The sequence below is a fragment of the Lepidochelys olivacea genome, assembly GCF_965140295.1.
Source record: "Lepidochelys olivacea isolate rLepOli2 genome assembly, chromosome: 10".
Lineage (NCBI taxonomy): Eukaryota > Metazoa > Chordata > Testudines > Cheloniidae > Lepidochelys > Lepidochelys olivacea.
In genome coordinates this window covers 34,270,032-34,296,071 of record NC_140420.1, presented here as the reverse complement: position 1 = coordinate 34,296,071, position 26,040 = coordinate 34,270,032, and the positions used below count along the sequence as shown (strand labels likewise).

The window sequence follows — 26,040 nt, the reverse complement described above, 5'->3', positions numbered from 1 at the left end:
GTTTTGAGGCAGGACCTTTGTGTTCTGTGTTTGTTCAGCGCCTAGCACAATGCGGGCCTGGTCCATAACTGGGGCTCATAGGCTCTGCTTCAATACACATAACTATACCGAGCAGTTAGAATGCTCCCCCGATGTAATCTCAAAGCATTTTACCAACCTGGATGAGCATCATCGAATGGGAAACTGAGGCAGAGCTACTTGCCCAAAGCTGCACAGTGGGAAGTGGCACAGTTGGGAATAAAAGCCAGGCATCCTGGATTCTCCACTTGGTGCCCTGACCCTTGGACCATGCTCCCACCCTAGATGGTGCAGATCTGCCACCAGTACTGCTAATTGAAATGGTGGTCTGGTTACATATGCTACAGAGAGGGCAGGTTGTCTTGGGTTAGAGGGTCTTTTGCCACTAGCTGGCCTGTCCACATTCCCTCCAGCTCAGGAGGGATCTACCACCCCGTGGCAACTAAGTTTGGTCACAGTTCCACCTCAGGATCCACATCAGGGAAGCCACCCGCACAGTTGGTGCGACCAGTGTCTCTTGGGGCCTGCAGACGGAGCACCCCGCTTTGCCAGGAAGGGGGTCCCTTGTGTGGGCAGAAGCTGTTGCTGGGGAAGCTGCAGCGGCCCGATGAGTGCTCTCCCTGCCCCAGAGATAGAGAGGGTTCCCGTGTCCGGGGCGTGCTGGCCCATGCTTTTTGCCAGCGTTAAATTGGTGCACCCAATTTGAACATAAATGGAAAGCTGCAGTGGTGTTAAAATCAGAGAGTCTCACTGTAGGTGCTATGGGGATAGGGCTCGAGGAATTAAAGAAAAGGAATAAAAAACGCTGACAGCTGGAGTTCTCCAAGAGCTTAATTTTTTCCTTCCAATTACACTGTGAAAACCAATTTTTTGCACAGTGAAAACTCAACCCATGGCCCCCCCAGCCATCACCACTGCTCTCCTCATGATAACTGGACTCCTGCTAATCATCTCCTATGGGTGGATGGGAAGCTGCAATTCCTCCCAAGGACACTGGACCCCTCCTCAAAGCTGGACTGGTAACTCGGCATTCCCACTTCTCAATGGGATAGGGAGACGCTGATATGTCGGTCTGTGCCTATGTCCTTAGCATCCCTCACAAGCTGGACACAGCGAATGCTGTACAAAAGATTTTATTTTTGTACAAAAAGCATCCTCCTTCATCTATTTTACAAAACAAAAGGACACAGATCTGCGTTAGAAAAGAGCTTTCCCAGAAGAAATGGGAAATAACCATGTATAAATATTCTCTAAAAGTTCTTAAAGCTTTAATTCCCGGGTGGTTTTTTCCTTCAACGCACTGGGGGAGTAAGTGCGAGAGTCCCTGCACCTCTGTCTGTGTGTGTTGGGTTTTTTTCTTCCTTTATTGCTTTTCAGGTAGAACTACTGATGAGTCTGTTATCCTGGGAAGCACTTAGTTAAAGGAGCTTTTGTTACCAGCACACTGAGGCCTCTTAACTAAGTCACATACCTTTCTCTGTAGCAGTGGCTAAAAAAACCTTCTCTCTACACACATAGCAGGGCAGCCAGGGAAATGCAGGCACTTAGTCGTGTGCTGAGCAGATAAATTACAGTGTCTACTTCCTAAGTGTATAAGCCTCTAGGAAAATTGCACATTATGTGGGGTTTTGTCTTAATTTAAGTTAACCCTTCAATGTCCCTTGTCCCATGAGGAACGTGCTCTGGGTACTAACAATGGTCAGCCCGTATCCCATCCATCCAGGCTCTGGAACTTGTGAATGGCGACTCTCTCACGATCTCTCTTTTGGTCTAGAAATAGGACGGCTTGACCGGTGCGGTGTTGTTGTTACTGGGGTAGCGTTGGTGCATCAGGGGGACCTCGCATTCTAAACCGTTTGGCATCGCCACGTTCTCTGGCAGCTTTTGACTGTGGGTCGCTAAGTCTCTGTTTTCCAGACACGTTTTCACCCCTTCCAGCTCCAGGGGGCTGGAATCCACCCCGGCATCGGCATGTGCCTTAGCCCGTCGGTGCCGGAGATAGTACGTGATTGCTGTCACAGCAATCACCAGGAGCAGCACAGCAGCCAGGGCGGGCACGATCATGAGCGTCAGGTTGCTGTCTTTGCTCTGGGTGACAGGCAGGTGCTGCTGGTGAGTCCCCTGCACAGCAGTGTGGGCCTCGATGCAGAACTCCCCTTCAGAGGGCTTTTCCCCCAGCGGCCCGGTGCAGAGGCGGTAGGTGGAGTTCGGTCTCAGGGCGCGCACGGTGTATTCGGAGAGTGACGTCGGCAGGCTGAGCGTGACCGGCCGCTTGTCGGGCCCAGACAGGTTGCGGTAGGTCAGGCGGATGCCCTTCAGCTGGTCTTTGGCCTGTTGATAATTTTTCAAGTCCACTGTCAGTGAGGTGCTGCTGACCTGCTTAACGCTGATCTGCTTGCTCTGCGTGGGCGCCTGGGTGATGGGGGGCAGGGTTGTTCTCTGGATCTCGGCCTCGCAGTACAAGCCCGAGAAGCCATCGGGGCAGTGGCACTCCAGGTGGTTGTGCGCGTCTAGCTGGCAGGTGCCCCCGTGTAAGCATGTCCGGGGAGGGCAGATCTGCATCTCGGGGCTAGTCGGCCCCTGCGCAGCTGTGTGTGGCGCCTGAGTAGAGCTGTCCTGCCGGGGCGTGGGCTCCCGAGTGGGAGCAGCGCGGCTGGGCTCCAGCGCAGAGTGCCCGCTGCTGGTGAGGAGCACGGCCAGCTGCGGGGAGGTGGTTCTCAGGGTGGGGGTAGGGGTGGGGGTGGCAGGACAGCCGAAGTCTGAGTATTCCAGGTGCTGGAGGAGCTTAGCAGCGTTCTTGGGGGGGAAGTGGCACCTTGTCTCCTCGGACCTCCTGAGCATGACATGGCTGGTCTGCAGCCAGCGCCCAAACCAGCTCAGCTGGCAGAGGCAGTTGAATGGATTCTCGGCCGTGGTGATGGCCCGGAGCCTGGGGAAGACACTGAAGAAGTCCTGGGGGATGGTGTTGAGGTTGAGGTTGCTGATGTCCAGCTCTTGGAGGTTGGGCAGCTCCCCAAAATCCTCTGCCTGCAGCTGAGCAATTTGGGCATTCCCAGCCAGGCTGAGCCTGGTGAGGCCCCGGAGCCGCCGGAGCACCTCCGGGACTCTGCCCAGCGCGTTGTCTGAGACGTCCAGCTCGTGGAGGTTGTTCAAGTTCTGAAAAAGCTCCTCATCCAAGCTGCTCAGCCCCAGCCCCGCGATCTTGAGAGACTCTATGTTCACCATGTGAAAGGCACCAGCTTCGATGGTGGCAATGCTGTTGCGGCTTATGTCCAGCAGCAGGAGCTTGGGAAGGTTCAGCGGAGGAACCGAATGCAGCTGGTTGTTCTGGAGCTTCAGCTCCAGCAGGTTCTCCAGCGTGTCCAAGGCGGCTGGGTGGATGTGCTGGATTCGGTTCCGGTCCAGGTAGAGGCGCTCCAGCAGGCGCAGCCCGTGGAAGGTTTCGTTGGTGATCTCGCGCAGCTGGTTGGAGGACAGATCCAAGTTGACAAGGTTGGTGAGGGGCTGGAAGACATTCCTTTGGAGGCTGGAAATCTTGTTCTGGGAGAGGTCCAGCTGCTGCAGTGCCGGGAGGCCCCGGAAGCTGTCGTCATGGAGCGAGGTGATGCCGTTCTCGAAGGCGTATAGGTAGGCCGTGTCCGGTGGCAGGCCGCTCGGGACAGCGTGGCTCCTCCGGGCCGTGCAGAACACAACCTGTGGCTGGTTGCACTGGCAGCCTGAGGGACAGCCCTGAACCTGGGCTGCGGGAGGCAGAAGCAGCAGCGTCCACAGGATCAGGTGGTCCATGCTGGACTCTCTGTAGAGGGAAAAACCAGAGAAATGTTACCTGTCAGATGACATTGGGGGTTGGGAATCAAGTGTCTGACCCCATCGCATTTCTTCTGACATGTCTGTAAAGTTACAGCCAGTCTCCGTACCCCAGGGGGTTATTTGGGCAGGGGCTAGTCTGGGAAAGGTGGGGCAGAGAGCTACTCACGGGGTCATGCCTGCAGACAGTGTGCCATGCAATAGCAAACCCCTGAGAAATCTTGTGGGTGGGGGGGCTAGTCATATCACTGATGGGTTTAGAGAGTAAAGCCAGAGAACTTGGATATGGATTTCAAGCCCACCCATCCCCACCCCAATTCGTGGACCCAAACACCCTCAAACGTCAGGGTCCTTGTAGCATCATTCCAGTGTCCCATGGGCAGCAGCTTGAGCCCTGTTGGGGAAGCAGGTTCTTCTGGGGAGCCCAGGCTGCAGGAGGAAACGCTCCTGCAGCAACCTCTCCCGCCGCAGCCAGCATGACATGCTGGATTTCCACCCCACGGATCAGTTACTGCAAAGGGCTCATGCAGAAAGGCTTTGGCTGGGTTTCCCGTTGCTGATAAGCAACCTGTTTTGGACTGACGCTGGTGAAGCCAGGATGAGCCGGGCAGTCTCCAGGGCCGCTGGCTCTGGGGTGTTAAGGGGGCAGTGCTGGGCTTCCCTTCCTCCCTGCACTCCCTTTTCCTTTAGTCCAGTGAGGATGATTCTGATGAAGCCCGACTTGCAGAGGGATGGGGGCATACAAATGTGAGGAAGATGGGCAGCTAGGGAGCTGTTCCCTACAGAGACCCAGGCTCTGTTCTTACAGCAACTTGCTCCGGTTTCCATGCCTTGAGCTGCTGCGTTTACTGGCCGTCAGACGAGGCCGGATTCCTGTGATTCCAGCTGGTTTACCAGTTCCTTGCCTCTGCGCTCAGGCCAGAGAGAGCCAGCCTGCTGTTAGCAGGGGATCATGCACCGCTGCAGCTACATCTAGACCAGGCCATCGGTACTGCTGGGACTTCTGCCAGGTGGAGGGTGCCCAGGCACTTAGACCATCCCCCTCCTTTCTCATGTGGGCTCCGTGGCCCATGGCAGGGAAGCTGCCCTGCTGGGGATCCCTGTGACAAGCCCACTGCAGGTGAAGCGTCGCGCAGCCTTGCAGGATCAAAGGGTCCCAATGGTGCGCAGGCCTGGTACAGCAGGGAGCATGGGAGCCGTTCAGTGCCATCGGCAGCTCCCAGCTGAGCAGGGGCTTTGCGTGTCTGACCACAGCTCCCATACCGGGACCCCTGCTGTGCTGTATCGCTTTTCCCAAGCTATTACTCATCCCTTCCTGGTCCCTGAATTCGCTTAGCAACCCCGCTCTCTGGACTATACTCATCAGCTTGCTCTGGCCACCAGCACCCGCCGTCTAATGTCCCTTCCCTCCCCGGCTCCGGCTAGCACGCAGGGATCCAGCATTGGGCTCTCAAAACCAGGCCAGGGGTGACATGCTCCCAGCGCGCAGTGTTTGAAACCAGCTGCCTGGAGCAGTGCCGGCTGGCTGGGGACAGATCCTCGTTCTGCCCCTTGGAGACCTCGGCAGGATGAGGAAGCTCCCCTAACAGCCTGCAGTGCGGAGCTGCGTAGGGTCTGGCCAGCCTGTGCTGGAGCGTGTCTGCCATGTGCCAGCACACACGACCAGCCCCCCATCCATCCCTGGGGCTTCTGGGACTGTGTCCTTTGACCCCTGCACAGCTGAGAGGTTCCAGCCTGACGGCAGCGCTCTGCTCCCGCTGGTGGATGGGAACACGCACTGCATGGGGGGACAAGGCCCCCTTCCGTCCTCACACCCAGCTGCCCTGCCTCGGCTTCCTGCAATGTGCAATGTCCATGCATCCCAAGGGGCTTCCAGGCAGTCTGTGTGTGTGTGGGGGGGGGGGGGCGGACATTGGGAGCTGGGTCACTGGCCCAGCAGCTCAGTACAGTGGGGTGGATTTCTTGGCTGTTCGTACTGAGGCCTGGGGGCTTGATTTGCAAAGCGCCTGTGAAGACAAGGCAGGACAGTCTCTCCTCCCCACGTGCATTTCACTACAGCCCCACCTGCAAGATCAGCGGGGGAGAGTCCTGCCTGATACCATGTGTGCACGGTACCGTTCTCCTACTCACCAGCAGCCAACATGAGCCTCACCCACGGAGTGGGCGCTCAGCCCGGGCAGTCTGAACCGCCTTAAGTATCCCTGCCTGAAACAACCTAGGATACATTTCCGTACCACAGGGCAGCGACATTGTCCGGGGCGGGGAAGGGTCACTGCTCCTCATATGTTCCCCCCATACTCCCTGTGTGTCACCTGAATAGTCACCGTCCCTGGCCCTTCTCCCTTCCAATCCCTGGCAGCCTCTCCTCAGCTCCCTCTTGCTGCTAACGGCACACCCCTTATTTTGGCAGCTTCCTAGCAGCGTCATCCATCCCACCATGGGTCGGACAGGGCCTGGCTCCTGGTGGTACTTGGCTGGCCCATCTCGGTGTTACTCAAAGCTTGGGCTCCCTCGCAGGGCAGCTGTGGGAGAGGGAACATTTCATCCCAGTGACTCACATCCTCCAGCGCTCTCTTCCCTGGCTGCCTGGGGTTCTGCTCAGCAGGCCGAGCTCCGGGCACTGGAGACCACAGCAAAGGCCCTGCTTTAGACTGTGGAGCGACTGGAGCTCTGGGCTTCATCTCCCAGCCTGGCACATGTCAAATCCTCCCATGGGCAATGCCCACAAGTGCCAGCCATTGCTGACCCCCTGGCACACCAGCTCTGGTCGCTGCTGGAACATGCCAATGGGGGACAGAAGCTCCAGAGCACTTGCCCCTGGCTTCATGGTCTCCTGCTTTCCCCTTTGCTGCCATCGCCTGGAGTCTGCTGCCTTTGCCCTGCAAACAGATCCCCTTGGAATAGCCAGCAAAGGCTCTGCCTGTCCCTTGGACACTATGCTGGGCACAGCCTGGCACTCGCATGGACAAGCACTGGAAGGGTCAAGGGCCACCAGTGGCCAGGACCCCTCCACAGCTGTCTGAAATTCAATGTGCAGGTCATGCCATCTTGACTCTGACACACCCAGCCTAGCCCACCGGGGAAAGGGGAAGCCCCCAAGCTCCCTGCCTACATGCATGGGTTGGGAGAAGGAAATTCCAGCCCTTTGCATATCAGCAAGAGTCACCACAGACCATCTAGTCCCCTGGATCCTCTGAGATGGGGCTGTGGGGCCAGGAGCTGCCCCCTCACGCCTCCCCTGGCTGCCGGAAGGCAAGTCACCCAAAAAGCAGCTGCTTTGAGCCCTGTCCCTGAACGCCCGTCACTCCAGCCAAGAGATCACCCCAGAGGAGAGCGGCCCGAGCACTACTGCTGGGCAGGGCAGCCACTTCCCAGGAGCAGGGCACAGTCTGCGCTCAGGAAGGGAGCTGCTCCCCCTGCCTCATTGCTTCTGAAAACGCTTTAATCACCTGCTGGCTGTCCCCCGGCGCCCTGGCAGCTGCTTTCTGAATGTCCACCTTTTCTTCCCTCCCTCTCCAACACGGAGCGGAGCTGGTCACACAACTCCCTTGGAAAGAGAGTGATGCCCATGCAAGAGCCCAAGTGCTTGGGACAGCCTGGAGAGCTGACCCATTTCCCCCTCCTCCTGGATCTGCCCTGAACTGGGGGAAGCTGCTGTCAGACGTCCAGCGTAGATCGGGGGAGCACCACAGACCTCGACATAGCCTCTGGCCTAGTGACTGGGCTGGCTGCTGTGGAACCAGGGGGCAGCAGAAGTGTTACAGGGATTTAGAGATGTTACAGGGGAAGTGGTAGCTGCAGGATCCATTCCCCCTCACGCCCCCCCCCCCAACTCACTGGGGCATTTCTGACTGATTTTTTTTACTGTTTCCAAAATTATTTCTGGGCCCACCGAATGGCATCACATTAAGGGATGCCAAGAGCTCTTCCTGCTGGGAACACTCGACCAGGTGCCATCCCTGTGTGTGTGCAATGCACCCATGTTTAGCCGCAGGGGAGCCAGGCGTTCCTTATGTTCTGTACCAGTGCCTTCGAGCTTGGCTCTCTCCAGCCACAGCTCTCTCTTGCAGCTGGGAGGGTGCTCGCCACGACACCTGTGCCGTGCCCACACTCAAAGGAGTGCCTCCTTGTCCCCTAGGCAAATGTATTGCTTCTAAAGTGATTGCCCCAGCTAGGGTCAGGCATCGTGCAGACAGCCACTGTCCAGGGCCCCACCCACACAGCTCTGCCACTGACTGTGGAGCCAGGGACCATGCGATGGGGGCCTGAACTAAGCGTGTTCCCCCTTGGGGCTGTGATGAGAAAGCACTGGACTCTCGCCTTGTGACCCGACTACGGTGAAGTGGCAGTCGGCTGATGGTACCGAACTCCTCCATGCCTCGCCATCCCGCTCAGCCCTTCGCCCCAATTCCTCTACTTGGGCTCCTTGGATGTTGTTATGGGGGAGAACACGGTGGGGCACTCTCCAGCAAGCAATGCAGTGGCACCCCCACTGGTTGCTTTGAGGGCCAGGGGGCTTGGCTGATCTCACGCGGTTCATTTGCCCCCTTCCTCCGCCTCCCACCCTGGCCAGAGAGAGTCCTGTCCTGCCCATGGCTCACCAAGAGCCCCATGGTCGGCCTACCCCGAGCATCCCAGCACTCCCTCTTGCTCCACGCTCCTGCCTTATGCTGGGCAGGGGCCAGCAAGACCTTGTGACTTGACCTCACCCCCCACACCTCTTGGCGCCATTTTCAGCCCAGCCTTGGAACAACTGCTGGAGGCACCGTTCATTGCTGGATTCCTTCCACCCAGAATCCTGGCAAGGCAGCTCTGAAATCCAGCCATGCCTTAAGTCATTGCTTTGGGTGGGAGCATCCAAAGGCAGTTGGGATGCAGGGAACATCCCTGGGCTTTAAGATGGAGCACAGAGTCTCTGCTGGATTTAACCATATGAGTCCTGGAAGGGGCTCTTCTCACCCCTTGGAGAATGGGCTGAGCCCTGCACATTACACTGGGCACCAGCTCTGTACGGAGCCGCATGTTACAGCAGCTGACTCTCTGTGGTAACAGCAGCAGATTGCCAAGCTGGAGAGGCGGGAAAGCAACTCCTTGGCGAGTCTCTTGCGTTTGTCCAGTGGGCAGCACTAGACTGAGGAGCAAGGAACACTGCAGCGACTTGGGGGTGAGCTAAACGCTAGCTAGAGACGAGCGCTATGCATACACGGAGGCTTGCGCCAGAGTGTTTAGGGAGGCTGATGGCGTGGCTGAGAACGCTGCGAGGTATCTGCCGTTACCTGCTATTTACACTCCAGTAGCACCCACCCTATACTAAGCATCGGGCACCCCCCAGTCCCTCTGCCCCACAACATTCAGGTTGTTCCTCTCAGCTCCCATCAGCTGGGGGTTAGGACCATGGCCCGTGGCTCCAAGCTGAACAGCTCAGGAAGGCTGGAGGCATTTGCCAAGCTGTCATCGCTCGGTTATTATTGCAATGAGATTTATTTTCAAGAACACAAGCAGCCTCCGCAGGAGCTGCACTTCCAGACCCTCTGGGGACCCTTCCTGGCCAGCCTGCAAATTCAGATTCTTCTCATGGGGGTGTGAGCTGGGGGGGGTCGAGGGGAGTGAGTCTTTGTAACTGGTTGCTGTGATTGGCCTCCCTGGCCTCCTACTCTTCGTAAGGGCAGGCATGGTCCCGTCTCGCTGTGTGTGGCACGGCTTCCCACCCCATGGGCACAGCTGCCCGTTCCCTGCCCTTGAGGCAGATGTTCCATTCTGCCTATGGCCCCCAGGGAGGAAACGCAGACTGGTGGAGGAATGGTGACCGGCTCCAAGCACATGGTTTGGCTTTTGAGGGGACAGCTCCAGAGCAATCAGACCCCCCTGCCAACTGTTCCCTGGGGGGAGCCCATGGCGGGGGAGGAACACTGAACTGCCCCTCTTTAGCCATCCTGGCCCAGGGCATGGCCAGCAGCCTGGAGGGAGGGTACAGCCCCCCCAGGGAGCCAGCATGCACCAAAGCACAAAGGGCCACTGGGCTCACAGGGGCTGCTTGGTTCTCAGCCTGTCTGTCAATCCTTTTAATAAGAGGAGTAATTACCAACGGGGTGGTGGGGGTGAGGGATCTTTGTAAATATCAGCAGAGCTGGCATGGGCCAGACAGGCTCCAGCCAGGTAATAAATTGTGGAATGTGCAGCTGGGCTGGGGGAGGGGGCTGTGGTTTGCAGTCCAGACAGCCCAAAGAGCTTAGGAGGGGCTAGCAGAGGGCTACAGGGCACCAGGCCAGGGCCAGAGTTGCTCATGGCAAGGCCAGACCATGAAGAGGAAGAGGCAGGTTGCAGGGAAAGCACTGCTGCACAGAGAGGGGAGATCAAACTCACCTCTGCATCCCACAGATAAGGAAAGGAGGCAGCTAGCAGGAAAAGCTCCAGGGAGGCTGGGGGGCCTGAGCTGTTGCTTTGGCCAGGCCCCGAGGGATAGCACCAGGGACTCTCTGGCCTGCCTCTGCCCTCACTTCCCCATGCTCTTTTACCTGCTGAGGCCTCCCATGGCCTGGAGCCTGTGGGTAATGGGAGCCAGCTGTGGCCAAAGGAGGCACTGCCAGACCAGGTTAGAAGTGGAGGGTCGTGTTGCATTATCAGTGGCAGGGGAGAGGAGTGGGTCTGCCTTGGTGTCCCTTCCTCCCTGGAATTCAGCAGATCAGCGCTTGGCCTTCCCTCAACAGCCTGTTACAGAGCCGGGGGGCCCTGCCAGACATGGGACTGACCCCTGCTGCCACTTCCTGCCCCCCCACCCCCCCAAGAGACCAGCCCTACCTCCCCCCAGCCAGCCAAAGTGCAGGGCTCCTCTGACCCACAGCTGTGAGCACAGCTCCTCCTTACGCCAGGCACCTGCTCTCGACCTGACCCAGCAGCACACAAGTGGCCACTACCAGCTGCAGCAGAGCACACCCAGCCTACAGCTTCACCAGGGTCACAGTCTCAAATCCTGGGGGAGTCTGTGGCCTTGGTATGGAAACAAACCACTGGCAGAGCACGAGTGGCACTGCTCTGGCTGGGGGTTACTGAGAGCTGATAAAGACGGTCCCCACTGCCTCTTCAAACAGTCGCCTTTCTGTTGCAGGCACTAGGGATTTGCTTTGTGCAGCGCTCTGGGCAGGAGCAGGCCCTTAGTGCCCACGGGCAGGGAAGGGAGCAAGATTGTTGTATGGGGCAGACAGGCACTGGCAGGATAAAAGTGAGGGGCCTCAGGGTGGAAGGGGCTGTGAAGTGGCCCCTGCAGAAAGGGGCAGGGTGGGGGGCTGTAAGGGGTGGGAAAGGCTGTCTGAACTGCCCCCCAATCTCCATGTCCTGCTCCCCAGCTGTACTCTGCACTCCCTACAGGGGCAGCTCCTGACAGGCAGGGAAGGCAGCTAAGGGCTGTGTAGCCCATGGCATGGCTGTGACTGGCCCAATTCACAGCTGCAGGCTTTAGGCCCTGGACAGGCAGCCCGCTGTGCCGGGCAAAGGCTCCCTCCTGGCACTGGGCTGGAATTTTAAACCACTCTGTCGTGGCCACAGGTGGCATCTGTTCCCAAGATGTGGGGACTCGAACCAAAGAGGAATCCAGCACTTCCCTCCTGCTTCAGCTAAAGCCAGCCTGCGTAGAGCACTGAGCCCCAGCACCTGGGTCCCCCCATGAGATAGGGAGTGCCCCCAAAGCATGGCTCCTATTAAAGGAAATCTTATCCCCTCGGCACCAGGCAAGGTTGCGGCTTCAGGGACAGGACCGTCCCACTCTGCTGCCCTCTGACACTTGCTCACATGGCACAGCTGGTCTGTGGAGCAGCTCCTGCCTGCAGCTAGGCTGGGCACTGCACCACAGGGCATAACCTGTCACCCAGGCAGCATTGAGGTGGATGAGCTTGCCCTGTGGTGCACCAGGGCTGGCTGCGGGGATGGCTGGCCAGGAAGCACCATGCTCAGAGGAGGGTGCTGTCCCACCTAGTGACCTGACCAGTAGGTCAGTGTTTAACCCAGGATAATGAGTGACAAGGTGCATATCCACCCCAGGGCAAAGCCCTCTGTGTCACACAGCACAACCCGCCTCTGAGCTGCCAGCAGCACTGACATAGTCCTGCCTGTGGCTCTCGCTGGGACACTGCTCGCTTTGGGCTGGGCCTGTGGGGACGGCCTAGCAGCAGGGATCAGGAGCCCTCCCGGTTCCTGTGCCTTCTTGGGGCCTCCATTCCCCCCCTCTGTAAAACAGGGAGAATGTGGCTTTCCTGCCTAGCACAGTAATGCTTGTCAAGTGCTTGGAGATCCCTGGGCAGCTGGCACTGAAGAAGGGTGGAGCACTGGGCAGCTGAGCCAGCCCAGCCGAATGAAGCTCAGACACAAACCTGCAGCACAGCTAGGGCGAGCACAGAGAACCGGGTCTGTACCTGCAGCAGAGAGGCCAGGGTGGACAAGGCTTGGGGGACTTTCCTCCCTAGCAGCTGTGGGTGCTAGTCCAGACTGAGGAGCCCTTGGGGCTCAGGGCCCCTTCACACAGTCAGGGTCTGTCCAGGGCTCTCCCCCAGCATGTACCCCCTGGTCCTGCTGCCAGGAGAGGGGCAGCTCAGTGTGGTTCTGGCTCTCTGTAGGGATGCTGCAATATACCCAGCCCTGGGGCTGCCCCGGGGAAGTGGGGGGGTGGAGGGGAAATGAGAGTGGCAGGGGGTAGCCCTGGCTCTGAGCGGCACTGGTTCAGCCCAAGGGTGCTCCCAGGAACGCTCGCTTGCCCAGTGAGGGCTGCAGGCAGTCGAGTACTCTTGAGCACATAGGGGCCTGGCAGGGCACCAGAGTGGGCCTGCTGCCAGCGCTGGGGTGGGAGTCAGTTTTGAAATGCCAGGGTCAGGTTTCGCTGACGTGTCTGGCACTGCAGCCAAGCTGCTGACTAAACTGCTGTCCCTTTAATTGTGTGGGCATTTCTTCCCCACACTGCCAGGTCAGGACCAGGCTGCTGGGTGGCTTTGCTCCACCCATGCTTAATTGTGGACTGAAGCTCCCTGCCACGAGCCCGCCTACATCCTGAGGGCCAGGCAGGGCCAGATTCCTAACTGCACTTCCGTGTGACGAGTCCATGCCTCACTCTGCCCTTCAGATGCAACCTGGCAAAGGCTAAGCCAGTGGCTAGCACCAGGGCCCCTCCCTCCTTTATGTGGTCACCTGAATGGGGTCATCTGTTCCCCCTCAGCCTCCTGCATCCCCCTCAGCTGTCTCCTCTCCCCTCCAGCCCAGCTCTAGCACTGAACAGCTGACCAGGTGCATGGTGCTGGCTGTGGGCTGCTGCTAGCAGCAGGGCCCAGCCTGCGCTCCCCTTCACAGGGGCATGGCTGAGAGAACTAGACAGCCAGGGGTCCTGGGCATGGCTCAGCGGTACTCCATCACACAGTGCTCGCTAAGTGGAGATGCCGGACCCTGAGGGGTTAACCATATCCCAGAGAAAGCTTGCCGGCTTAGCACTGCTCAGACAGGCTTACACCTAATAAACAGGGGAGACAGGAAAAGGGGGGCCCAGCCAGGAGCCAAACAGGATGGAGACAAAGCCCCGCTTCTCTGGGAGGCACTAAGCTGCTAATGCTGGCAGCACGCTTGCTTTGCCACAGGCCCGAGTGAACGTTGCCGGAGCACTAAATCCAGCCCAACCTCTGCTCTACTGGCCACACTCCCATCCCGTGGGCCTACAGCACAGAGACTTGCTGGATCGTTCATATTTTCCAGCTGCGTGCTGAGCTGAGCCCAGGCAGCCCAGTTCCCTGCCAGCCTGCCTGTGTGGGGGTGTTTACTTGGTGATGGGGCTGACCAGGAGGGCTGTACTGAATTCACTTGCCTTGGAGACAGAGCCCAGCTCCCTGCCTCCACTGGCCCTGCCTGCTGTACTCCTCCACTGCCCACAGTCTCAGAGCAACAGCCCCGGCAACTGAGTGAGGTGGGACCAGCCTCCAGATCCCCTCCCTGCAGCTCCTGTGTGCCCCAGCCAGCACTAAGGGACGCTAGAGAGAAGCCTTGCCCCACAGTGCAGGCACAAGGAGGCACTGGGGGACAGTAAAAGGCAGAAAATGGAGGGGGGGCGTTAAAAAAAAGATCAAAGGGTGAACCTGGGGAACTCCTTGCTGCAGGCTGTTATTTGTGGATACATATGCAAGTGGGGTAGGCAGTGATGTCAGCTTGGATAAACCCCCAGGCCTCCCCATCCTCATGCTTCCAGCTATAAATTGACTGCCACTGGGGTCAGGAAGGGGTTGCTGTCTTAGTGTTCTGTGGCACTCAGATTCTCTCTAGGCAGCCCAGGGAGTGGCACACCCTCCCAGCCAACCCCATGCAGGTCTCCCCATCCCCCCAGAGCAGCAGACTGTTCCTAGGGCTGCCCTCTCTTGGGCACTTGGACAGTTGGGGGCAGCTTTAATCTTCCCTGAGGGCTTCCTAGCAGCCCTCCTGAACGGAGGCTGAATTCTCTGGGCCTGCTCCCCTTCCTGGCCAGCACAGTCACGGGGCCATCTGTACGCCCCCAGGGCCTGAAGCTCTCAGGCAACTGCAGCCCCCACCAGCCCTCCTGCCATGGGTGGTCCCTTTGCCTGGGTTTACAGATTGGGGTAAAGCAGGGCTGAATCTGGCCCTAAAGGTTCACCTGTTCCCTCCAGTCCTGTTGCCCAGGCAGCCTGGCACCATGCCCACACATGTAGAACAGAGCAACCCCCTGTTGCCTGGAATTGGTCCTGCATTTGCTGCTTTCCCCAGGGGAGCATTGCTGTGCCCTCTCCCCTGGGCACAGAGCAGCCTTCCGGTGCCTTGGGCTCAGCCTGACCTAGGGTGGCAGAGGGCTCCCTAGGGTGCCCGCACTAGGGTGCTGGGTGCCCAGCCCAGAGCGGCTAGGGAGAGGTTTAGATTTCCCTTAAAGCAGCCAGCACAAGTCTGCCCCCAGCTCATCACTGCACTCAGTGCACCTTCCCGGTGGGCATTCAGCACCACAGCTGCTCGCAGCGTGCGGCCTCTCCCTAGGGCTGCCATGGAATTCTGGTGACCCAGCACATGCGTGCGCACATCGCTCTGTTAGCCAGGGCAGGTTTGGGGGTGCCTGGCACTCAGGGCAGAGGATGGGGAGGTCCATGAGGGCCTGGGGAAGCCACTGCACAGCCTGGTCTGGCTCACTGGCTGACCACTCTGGCTGGATTAGCCAGCACAGCACTCCTGTCTGAAGCAGGGGATGGGCTGGCTAGTAGGGATCCATTCCTGGATTGCCCAGAGGGCCGTGGCCCCATGGCCCTGGATACCCTCAGAGCCTGGCTGAGACACTGAGGGCGCTGCATGGACTCTGATGGGCTGTTACCTGCTCACATGGGCCCATAAGCTGCCAGTACCTCTGGAACTGTGGGGGCAAATGGAGCAGGGCTGGGGGCTGTGCCAGGCCCAAGATCCTCTGGGCAATACCAGGGGGACAGACTGGGAGATGGGGCACTGTGGGAGCAGCACATGCAGCCTTGTGGTGAGCCAGAGGGAAGAGCTGGAGCAAAGCAGGCTGTGCAGAGCCCCCACCCCATGACTGCCCCACCACAGCACCTGGGAGGTGACAGAGCTCAATTGGGGCGAGGGGGAGAGAGAAGAGGGCTCTCTGGGAGTACTGTGAGGGCAGGGACAGGGGGGACTGGGCAGGGAGGCAAATCCAGAGCCCCTGGCATGCATGCTGCTCAGCCCCAGGGGTGCTGCCCCCCTGAATGGTGTGGCTAATTCTGTCCCTTCATCCTGCTGTAGCATCCTGCCTGCCTAGCAGGTGCTGGGTTTACCCCTCATGTTATCAGGGCCCCTAGATGGTACAGCCAAGCTTGGCCCCCTTATGCCAGGCACTGTACAAACACCAGGGCCTAAAGAACTGTCTGCAGCTCCTCAAACACAGCCACGCCCTCACTCCTCAGTGCCAGCCCTCTGCCTCTGGCTTTAAATTAGTTCCCTACCCTCCTGTTTGAATCCAGCTGTGAGTGGAGCAGTGAGCAGGGGGCAGCATCAGACAGCCTGGCAGGACAGACTGGTCAACTCTACCCTTCCCACGCCACCTCCCTGGTTGGTTTAACCCTTTGTGTTCAGAGGAGCAGCAGCTCACTGCCGCTCTGAACATATCTCAGCTTGGCTCCACCCCTTCACTCGCCCTCTGTTCCTGTGTGGCCTTCCCCCCCACCCCCAACCTCCTGCAGAGGGCTTCTAGCAATGGGAACAGCCTCCTAAAGTGTGCATGCCCTCCCCACCCAGCACCCCAGCCCAATGCCACCTAAGTGCCAATACCCAGTGTCTAGGCCCCACAGTCTTTGGGGGGATGCAGGGGACTGAGCTTATGCCCCCTGGAGTGCCAGCATGTCATGGGGGGCTTGCCTCTGAGCAGCACCAGCTTCCCTGCCAGCATGCTGGAAGCCAGCAGCCCTGGGCAGCAGTGGGGCAAGTTGCCCTGTGCCCAGGGGCACCAAGGGCTTGCTGCCCTGGTGCGGAGGGAGCTGGATGGGACAGAACCCCCTGGGATCCCTACCCCAAGCTAAATGTAGTCTCTCCCACTCCATGCTCAGCCCAGAGAGGCAGCAGCTGGCTCAAGCGTGCCAGCCTGGATTTCCAAACACTCCTAGGGCAGGGATCTGCTGGGCCTACACATCAAAGCACAGCTGGGCCCAGTTCCACCCTCTCCCGCCACCCCAGGACTAAGGCAGCCAGATGCCACATGCGGCCCTTGACCCTATCCCTGTACACAGCCCCTTGGCCACAGAAGCCCAGCAGGCAGGCTGTAATTAGTACACACAGCTGCAACCCGTAATTGGGAAGGACACTCAGTGGGCACCCAGCCTTCCTGTGGCCAGAGAGAGAGAGATGGGCTGCTGGACCTGGGAGAGCCACGTCATCCAGTGGAGTGAGAGACTGAAGCATGCAGGGTCCTAGATGGCACCAAGGACTGATCCCTCCTCCGCCCTGTCCCCTCCATCAGCTATCCTGGGGAGCCCCAGGAGTCTGCATCCTGCCCAGGGCTCCAGCCCCTTGTGCTTTTAACCACGTTTTAAGCACCTGGGATGTCAGGGGGTTGGTTCAGGCCCGTCTCCAGTTTAAATCCTTGGAACTGGATTCTGCTGCCTCCTACACCAGTGTACCACCATTGGCTTCACTGGGGTGACTCCTGATTTACACTGGGTGAGCAGAACACCCGCTGCCTCCCACTGGCCAGTGCATGAACTGCAAGGTAGTAACAAATGCAGGGCTGGAAGGGCCCTTGAGGGGTCTGCTCCAGCCCTGACACTTAAGCTTGGTCTATGCTAGCACTTTTGTCAGCAACATTTTATCATTTGGGGGTGTGGGGAAAAACAAAAATCCCCACCCTGCTGCCCAACATAAGTTTCACTGAAAAAAGCACTGGTGTGCACAGGGCTGTGTCACTGCCACCACTTGTTGGGGAAGGGGGGCGTAATTATCCCAGTGGGAGAGCTCTCCCGGCCAGCATAGTGGCGCTACATAGGAGACCTTAAAGCAGCACAGCTGTAAGGTCCATAGTGTAGACATAGCCTCTTGGGGTTGGTCTAAGGTGTTGGTCCAACCTGCTTTTAAAAAACCTCCAGCGATGAGGATTCCACAACCTCCTTCGGTAGCCTGTTCCACAGCTCAGCTATCCTTCGAGTTGGACAATTTTTCTTAATATCTACCCTGAATCTCCCTTGCTGCAGACTAAGCCAATTCTGGCTTGTCCTCCCCTCAGTCAAGATGGAGAACCACCTTTTACTGTTCTCGGGTCCCCCGTGAGCCTTCTTTTTAAGAATAAGCAGGCCCAGTTCTTTCAGCCTTTCCTCAGCTCATTTTCCAAACCTCTGATCATAGTTGCTTTTCTCTGGACACAGACTTTAAAGGCCAGAAGGGACAACAACAGGATCCTGACCTCCTGCACATTGCAGGCCACAGACCCTCACCCAGCCCCTCCTTTAACAGGCCCCTAATCTCTGGCTGAGTTACTGAAGTCCTCACATCATGGTTTAAAGACTTCAAGTTACAGAGAATCCACCATTAACTCTACAGTAGAGCCTCAGCATTACAAACTGACTGGTCAGCCACGCCCCTCATTTGGGTCTGGAAATACATAATCAGGCAGCAGCAAAAACAAAACAAGCAAATACAGCAGTCCTGTGTTAAACGTAAGCTACTAAAAACAAAGGGAATGTTTAAAAAAAAAAAGATTTGACCAGGTAAGGAAACTTTCTGTCCTAGTTTCATTTAAATTAACATAGTTAAAAGCAGCTTTTCTCTTCTGCATAGTAAAGTTTCAAAGCTGTATTAAGTCAATATTCAGTTGTAAACTTTTGAAAGAACCACCAGAATTTTTTGTTCAGAGTTACAAACTCCTCAGGAATGGAGGTTGTTTGTAACTGGGGATCTATTGTAGTTCAAGCCAGCAAGTGACCTGTACCCCATGCTGTAGAGCAGGGGTGGGCAAACTTTTTGCTCAAGGCCAACATCTGGATACAGAAATTGTATGGCAGGCCATGAATGCTCACCAGGCTAGGATGTGGGAAGGGGAGTGGGCTCTGGCTAGGGGTACACGTCTGGGGTGGGGCCAGAAATGAGTTCAGAGCGCGCGCGCGCGTGTGTGTGTGTGTGTGTGGGTGGGCTCCAGGCTGGGACAAAGGCGGGGGGAGAATCAGGGCACAGGGGTTGTTCAGGCGTGCAGGCTACCCAGGCAGCGCTTACCTCGGGTGGCTCCCAGAAGCAGCATCATGTCCCCCTTCTAGCTCCTATATGGAGGCATGGCCAGGCAGCTCTGTTCTGTCTGCAGGTAGTGCCCCCAGAGCTCCCATTGGCTGCGCTTCCTGGCCAATAGTAGCTGCAGAGGCAGTACTTGGGGCAAGGGCAGTGTGCAGAGCAGAGCCCCCTGGCTGCCCCTACGTATAGGAGCAGGGTGGGGGCATGCTGCTGCTTCCAGGAGCCATACAGAGCAGCCCTAGACCCTGTTCTCCAGTGGGAGCTTGAGGGCAGGATTAAAATGGCCTGTGGGCTGTAGTTTGCCCACCCATGCTGTAAAGGAAGGTGAAATCCCCCTCCCCCCAGGGACTCTGCCAATCTGACCTAGGGGAAAAATTCTTCCCCAACCCCAAATATGGCAGTCAGTTGGACCCTGAGCATATGGGCAAAACCCACCAGCCAGACACTTGGGAAAGAATTCTCTACAGTAACTCAGAGCCCACCCCAGCTAGTGTCCCATCTGCGGCTGTTGAAGATATTTGCAAATGCAATTACAGCTGGGCCATATGCTATCGTAGACAACTTCACCAGGCCTTCCCCTCCAAAAAGCTCAATCTTGAAATAAGTTACGTTTTTTGTCCTCACTGCTCCCCTCAGAAGGCTATTCCAGAACTTCATTCCTCTGATGGCTAAGTTTGGTCTAATTTAAAACCTAAACTAAATGGCCAATTTATAGCCATTTGTTCTTGTGCCAACACTGTCTCTTAAATAACTCCTCTCCCTCCCTGGTATTTATCCCTCTGGTACAATTGTTCTATAAATACATCTCCCCTCAGTCTGTTTGGTTAGGCTAAGCAAGCCAAGCTCCTTAAGTCTCCTCTCATAAGGCAGGTTCGCCATTTCTCTGATCATCCTAGTAGCTCTTCTCTGCCCTGTTCCAGTCTGAATTCATCTCTTAAACATGGGAGATCAAAACTGTACGCAGTATTCCAAATGAGTCTCACCAGGGCCTTGAATAATGGTACTAACGCTTCCCTGTCTACTGGAAATACCTTGCCTGATGCACCCCAGGACCACGTTAGCCTTTTTTACAGCTGCATCACCTTGGCGGCTCAGTTATCCTGTGAGCAAGCAACACACCCAGGTCTTTCTCTTCCTGTCGCTTCCAGCTGATTCATCCCCAGCTTATAGCAAAAGTTCTTGTTGTTAGTCCTTAAGTGCATGACTTTGCACTATTCAATTTCATCCCATTTCTATTACTCCAGTTTTCAAGGTCACCCAAATCTCCTTATGATATTCCAGCCCTCCTCTGTATTTCCTTTGTCTAGAAAATTGGTTCTTAAAGAAAGATCAGGTTGGTCTGGCACCATCTATCCTGTGTGACACCATGTTGTTTTCTATCCCAATTACTATTTACCTTATTGTCCTTAATTACTTTTTCAAAAAGGTGTTCTTAGACCTTGCATACAATTGAGGTCAAACTAACAGGCCTGGAGTTTCCCAGATCATTTTCCCTAATTCAGATGCTCTAATTGCAGTTCTCCAGTCTTAGGGTATGACCCCTGAGTTCAAAATCCTTCCTATGGGCTTGCACATTCACGTGCCAGTTCCAGCTTCTCCCCAATTTGTTCTCCTCTTCAAATAGGTTATGAGGGCAGAGATCAGTAGTTCTCCACACTGACCAGGACAGGGTGCAGATAGCTTGGCAGGGCTCAGATTATGAGCACAGCCATTTGAGCCAAGGAAAGAGGGCAGCAGGAAGCCAGAGGTCTTGAAGCAGGAAGCTGGCTCTGGTGCCGTGAACAAGAGCAAACCTAATGCCAGCACATCTCCAAATCAGGTCCTTCATGGGACATCCTGCTCCGGAGTTAGACATCTAGTGAAAGCTGCTGCCCGTCTCAGCTAGAGCCCCCCACCATGCTCAACCAACCAAGCCTTCCGGCCACACTATGCCCCTCACCACAAGGTCTGGGCACCACAGTATTTAAGCTGAACCTTATTTCAGAAGTAGGGTGTTGTTGCTGCAGGTTGGGGGAGTGTATGGTGGATTGGCTGGGAGGTGGAGCATTCCAGTTGCTCACTGCCAACACGATGGCAGCTATGGGGCCCCTGGAGCAAGTGTGCTGGGAATGCACCTGTCCGTCATGAGGGATCTCTGTAATACAGTCCTGCAACTTAACGGGACCCGGCTGAGAGCGTAGGCTGGACTGGAAAACAACCTAACTCTCTTGGGCTTGGGTCGACTCTTCTCCTCCTTGGGGTCACCTGCTTCTGCCAGCCACTGCCACCCCCCTGCACAGCACATGCTCTGGAGGGAGCATGCTGGGAAGTGAGCAGCATACACAACCAGCAGGGGGCAACAGCTGGCGTGGCAGGGCAGCACTGGGTCAGGTCAGAAAACAATTCAACCCTCTTGGCCAGGCTTGAGGCTGGTTTAAGTCCAGGTGGGGTTTAAAAATTGGGCATGAGCAGCCTTCTACTCCACAGGGAGGCTAAGGCCACCTTTGTGCTGGAGGAGAGGGGTGGACTGTGGCTGAAAGGGATACTTTTCCTGGGTTCCAGGTCCCCTTTTGGGCCCAACACAGCAGGCACTTGGCAAGCCTGAACCCATCATACACCTCAGCCATTTGCCTGTGCCAGGCTGGGAGCTTGGTACCATCTCTCCTGGTAGGAAAGCAGCGCTGGGCACCCTCCTGTTGCTGTGCACATGTTTCTTGGCCCCTTGGACTCCCCACCTCCCCAAGCCTCACAACCAGACCCCTCAGGCCCCTGGCCTAGCCTGGCCATGTCAGGTTGCAGACACTGCTCTGCCTGTTGCTCCACATCTGAGGCCTTCTCTGTGGGCTGAGCAATTCCCCCTGACAAGCCCACTTCAGTGTGCCCTGGGAGCAGGCAGGGGGTCAGGCTTAGGCACTTAATCCCCCTCCCCTTCATCCCAACCACCTCCTCCCCCACATCCCCCTTCCCATTTAATTAAGTCTCTGAGGCAGCCCCAAAGGAATGTGCAGCCTGTTTATTGCATTCCCTCCAGCCAGCAGCAGGGGCCAGGGCCTGCATGGATCCCCCACTCCTCCAGCCTGGCTGTAGAGTAGAGAAGGGGATTTTCCATTTTGTCTCAGCAGCGCACTGCCCATCCTTTTACTAGTGCCCCCCCCCCCCACTGCCCTGCTGAAGGGCTGACCCAGGTGCTGGGAGTGACAGAAACCAGCAGGGCTGCTTTCTTGAAAGGAACGCAAGCCCATGAATGCAAGGGAGGCCTGGCTCCAACACCCAAACCCACCCACGCCCTCAGCACCGTCTGACACGCGCACGCCCGGCCAGAGAGCTCCTCGCCAAGCAGCCACTAATGAGAATTCCGATCCCATGACTCCAGCTGCTTAGCTGGGCCTGAGCCTGGCAGGTTTGCTCCAGGCTGCGCTGGGGGGGAAGGAAGGGTGCTCAGCAGGTGAGCCAGAAGGAAGAAACCCCAACCCAGCTAGGGAGTGGCCTGAGCTGGGAGTTACGTCAGGCCCCAGGGTGACCCAACAGGGCGACGGAGGGTTGTGTGGACTATAAAAATAGTAATTAACCAGCTGTCATCCTCAGCACAAGAAACGTCCCACCACTACCTTGGGCAATGACTGGCCCTCACAGCAGAGAGGCCATGGGGCTCCACAAGGGCCCCCCCCTCCAGGTCAAGGCCCAGGCCCACTGGCCAGGCAATGGAGGGGCACTTCCTGTGCCACATGGCACCAGCTGTGGGTGTAGGCAGATGGGTCTGTGCTATCCTGGCTGCCTGCAGGGGGCACTGAAAGCTAGCTCAGAGCCAAGAGCCCTCTGCACACAGAGCTCTATGCAAGAGCATGGCTGGGGGCCTGTGGTGCTGGGGAACTGCTCTTAACGGTGACCTAATGCTTTCTTCTTGCTGCTCCCTCCCAGACCCCTCTCCAGACCAGGCTGCCCCAAGCGTCTCCCCCCATGGGAGTGTTAGCCAGCCCCAGCGTACATCCCAGCACCAACCAGACCAAACGCTCAACAACTATGTGAAGTTCAGCCCAGCTGTCAAGGGAAGGAGGCTCTTGCCTGCTGGGCACAGCCTTTTGCCACCTGAGGCTGGCATGGCCCAGCCATCCCCCATTCTAGAAGCCTGCACTTTACTAAGCACCTGGGCTGAGGACCAGTAAAAGCCACAGGGCCAGGGCCGAAATGCTGCCTGGTCCTGGTCCCTGGGAGCCAGCTGGTGGCCCTTCCCTGAGGGGTTAGTGCTACCCAAGCTCAGGGCTTTGGAGGGGAGGGTTGTTTCAGGTGATCCTCTGACAGTAGTTGTACCCCAGATGGGATGAGAGAGAATCGGTTTGCAGTCAGCTCCTTTCCCCAGTTGTGTCCAAGGACAGGCCTGCCACTGTGCTGCTCACAGCCCTGCTGACAGCCGTAGGCTCCCCACGGCTGTGGAAAGCAGGGCCCCTGGCATGGTGCCACTGGCAAGAAGGGCCTATGTGGTCAGCAGGCCGTCTCTGCCACAGTCCAGCACAGTCTGAGCTTTGGTTTCTTTACAGATGTGTTTAGCCCTTACACTCAAGAGCATGGCTTCCCCCGTGTGGGCCCAGCCCAGTGCCACCCTTTGAGGGGATATGCTGCTTTGGGGTCTCACACAGCACTGCATTGTGATACACAATCACAATGCCAAGGCTGCTGAATATATTGGCTCCTTTGAGCATCCCTCCCCCCATGTTCCCAGGACAGCCCCTCCACTCACTGCAAGGCCCTGGACCCCCTCCCAGGGGCATGTTCCTGACATTGCACTCTGCCCCCAATGCTCCCCAGTGGCAGCTCTGTGCCCCGCTCTGGCAGAGGCAAGGGGGCCTTGCTGATGGGTGGCTCCCAGGGCTGGAGGTAGGATGGCCGCCAGCAGCAAGGGAGGTGTACTCCTGCCACGCCAGCTCTGTGCCGCTGGAGAGAGTCCAGCCAGGCTGCTTATTAACAGAACCCCTTTCCGGTGTCTGACACTTTATTTACAGAACCTCCTGTGTCCCACTAACAAAAGAGAGAAGAAAATAAACGCCGCCAGGCAGGGAGGGCTGCCCCTGCCCTGTCACACAGGACCCAGCATCACACCACTGCGCCCATCACTGCTACAGACTGCTCTGGAAACCACCCCCTAACACCCCCATACAGCCACCTCCTCCAGCTCAAAGGAGTGACAGGCCCCCCTGCTTTTCTTTCTGCTGAGACACTGTGTCTTGTGCATCCTGGTCACCGGGTGCACTACGCCCCTGGCCACCCTTGCTGCCCACCTCCTTGTCACTTGGACTCAAATCCGCCTACATCCTGGCCTGCTCCATCCCACAGGCGCCCGGGGGGGTTAAAGTATCTATGTGCTATTGGGAGGGGCAGTGCACCGCTTGGCCAGGCTAAGCCAAAGCTGCCAGCAGGGCTTGGGAACTGTTGCATTAGAGGCTGCTCCATTCCTCACCCCAACAAGCCACCAGCCTGAGCATGGAGGGGTCCATCTGCCATGGGGGCTTTGGCCCAGAAAGGCTTGTGGAATCCACTGACACCCTAGTCCAGAGGTCGCTAGGCCAGAGCCCTAAGTCTGCCTGCCGATGCTTCAACCTCACTTGCCTCCCCAAAGGCACCCTGGCTTCTGCCAAGGGTCCTAACTAGCGCACAGGGGTCTCTGCCAAGGATCAGCATAGCTTGTGGGGCTGGTTCCTCGGTCCCCCTCACCAGGGCACTACGGGGAGCGCACAGACCCAGGGCAGGGCCACGGGCTCAGAGGTTTCACTGGGCTGATTCGCTCCCCAGTTCTCCCTTCTAGTTAATAATTGGGCTGGCCACGGCTCCCCCCGCGCGAGAGGCCCGCCCGGGCTGTTCGCCGGCAGCCAGCAGATCTTATCGGGGCTCGCAGTCTATTAAGCTTTACAAGTCCCTGTAAATCCGATCGGGAGATGCGGCCGCTGCGCGGGAGGGGCTGGCCCGGCTCCCTCTTGCCATTAACGGGCGCTGCTCTGCTCCGGGTCCAGACGGGGAACGCGGCGGGAGGGGCTGGCCCCGGGGTATGGCAGTGGCCCCCCACCCCGACCACCTCCGTGCCTCTGTTCGGGGGGGTCCCCGCGTCCCCCCGGCCGCAGGCTGCGCCCTTCCCGCGGGTCCCCCGACAGCCCGTGCTCGGCGGGGGTTCATCCTCCTAGGAAGGGGCCGCTCCGCATGACGCCCCCGGGACAGGCAGTCTGTAAGCGGTGCCCACTACCTGCCCGGATCGGCAGCACGGCCGGGCCAGCTCAGCAGCTAGCCACGGTGGGCTCCGGGGCTGGCGGGCCGGGCCCCAGCCCCAGGAATACCGGTCCCCCCCGGCAGCGCACGGCCCGTGTCAGGGGCCTGGCCCCCCAACGAGCGGGCCAGCTGCTGCGGCCGGCGCCTGGGCTCCCCGCCCCAGGTACCAACGGAGACAAAGGCCGGCTGGACTCACCGGGCGCGGAGCCGAGCCGCTGGGGACTGCTGCAGGGGACTGCTGCAGGGGCCGAGCTCCGGGCGATGCAGCCTCCAGGTTGGCCGGTCGCGGCTGGCTACGGAGCGGGCCCGGCCCAGGGCTGCGGGCACCGGCTGCAGCGCCTCGCGCCCCAGCTCTCGCACCGCGGCTCCGAGTTGTAGCCCCAACCACTGCGCGCCGCCGGAGCCTTTAAGGGAAAGGGGGCGGGGCCTCCGGGCAGCGCCTCTGGATTGGCGGCAGCGCCTCCGCGGAGAGTGGGGGGCGGGGCAAGCGATGGGGGGGCTGGAGCAGTGTGTGAATGGGGCACTGCGAGCCATTGAACCAACTGTGGCCCTGTGTGTGATGGAAACCTCCTCCAGCCGGGGGGCAGCACCCCTGCGTGACCCCCCGTCCGTCCTTACCAGCCCAAGGGGTCAGCCCCAATCTCCCCCCCCCAACATCCCGTTGTCAGCCCCCATCTCCCCCCACACACATTCTGGTGTCAGCCCCCGTCTCCCACTCCCTGCCCCCCCCATCCTGGTGTTAGCCCCAATCTCTCACTCCCTGCCCCCGCACCTGATCCTAGTGTTAGCCCTGATCTCCCCCTACCCTAGATCCTGTGCCAGCCCCGATCCCCCCAGTTCCCGCTGTCAGCCCTGATCTCCCCCCGCAGATCCTGCTGTCAACCCCGCTCTCCTTCCCTCAGATCCCAGTGTCAGCTCTGATCTACCCTCACCCCAGATCCCACTGTCAGCCCCCATCTCCTGCTGCAGCCCCTGGTGTCAGCCCTGATCTCCCCACCCTGGGGGTCAGCCCCTGATCCTCCCCAGGCTCGGGGGTTAGCCCTGATCTCCCCTTACCAGCCCCCAGCCCAGGTGTGTGCGGATCCACAGGGGGCAGACATGGGCTGGGGAAAGGAGATCGGGGGCTGACATCCTGGCCATGCTGCTGCCATGCCTCATCCAGGGTGAGCCTAGTGCAGCTGGGGGGCAGGGGTCACGCAGGGAGACAGTTTGGGGGCTGACGCTGCTGGGGGAGCTGGTTGCAGGTACAATGGATTCCTCTGGCTT

General features: G+C 58.2%; 2 protein-coding genes across 2 annotated transcripts in view; one reads left to right on the top strand and one right to left on the bottom strand.

The window, feature by feature from the left end:
* The window catches only part of CORO7 (coronin 7), a 205,703-nt gene that overhangs the window by 111,233 nt on the left and 68,430 nt on the right, over positions 1–26,040 (top strand). The gene's annotated exons all lie outside the window — the stretch shown is intronic.
* VASN (vasorin) lies at positions 837–25,153 on the bottom strand. The gene is made up of 2 exons (XM_084640903.1): positions 24,971–25,153; positions 837–3,814 (listed from the first exon to the last, which is right to left on the bottom strand). The coding sequence occupies exon 2, from the start codon at positions 3,802–3,804 to the stop codon at positions 1,789–1,791; it is 2,016 nt and encodes a 671-aa protein (XP_084497029.1). The 5' UTR covers positions 3,805–3,814; positions 24,971–25,153; the 3' UTR covers positions 837–1,788.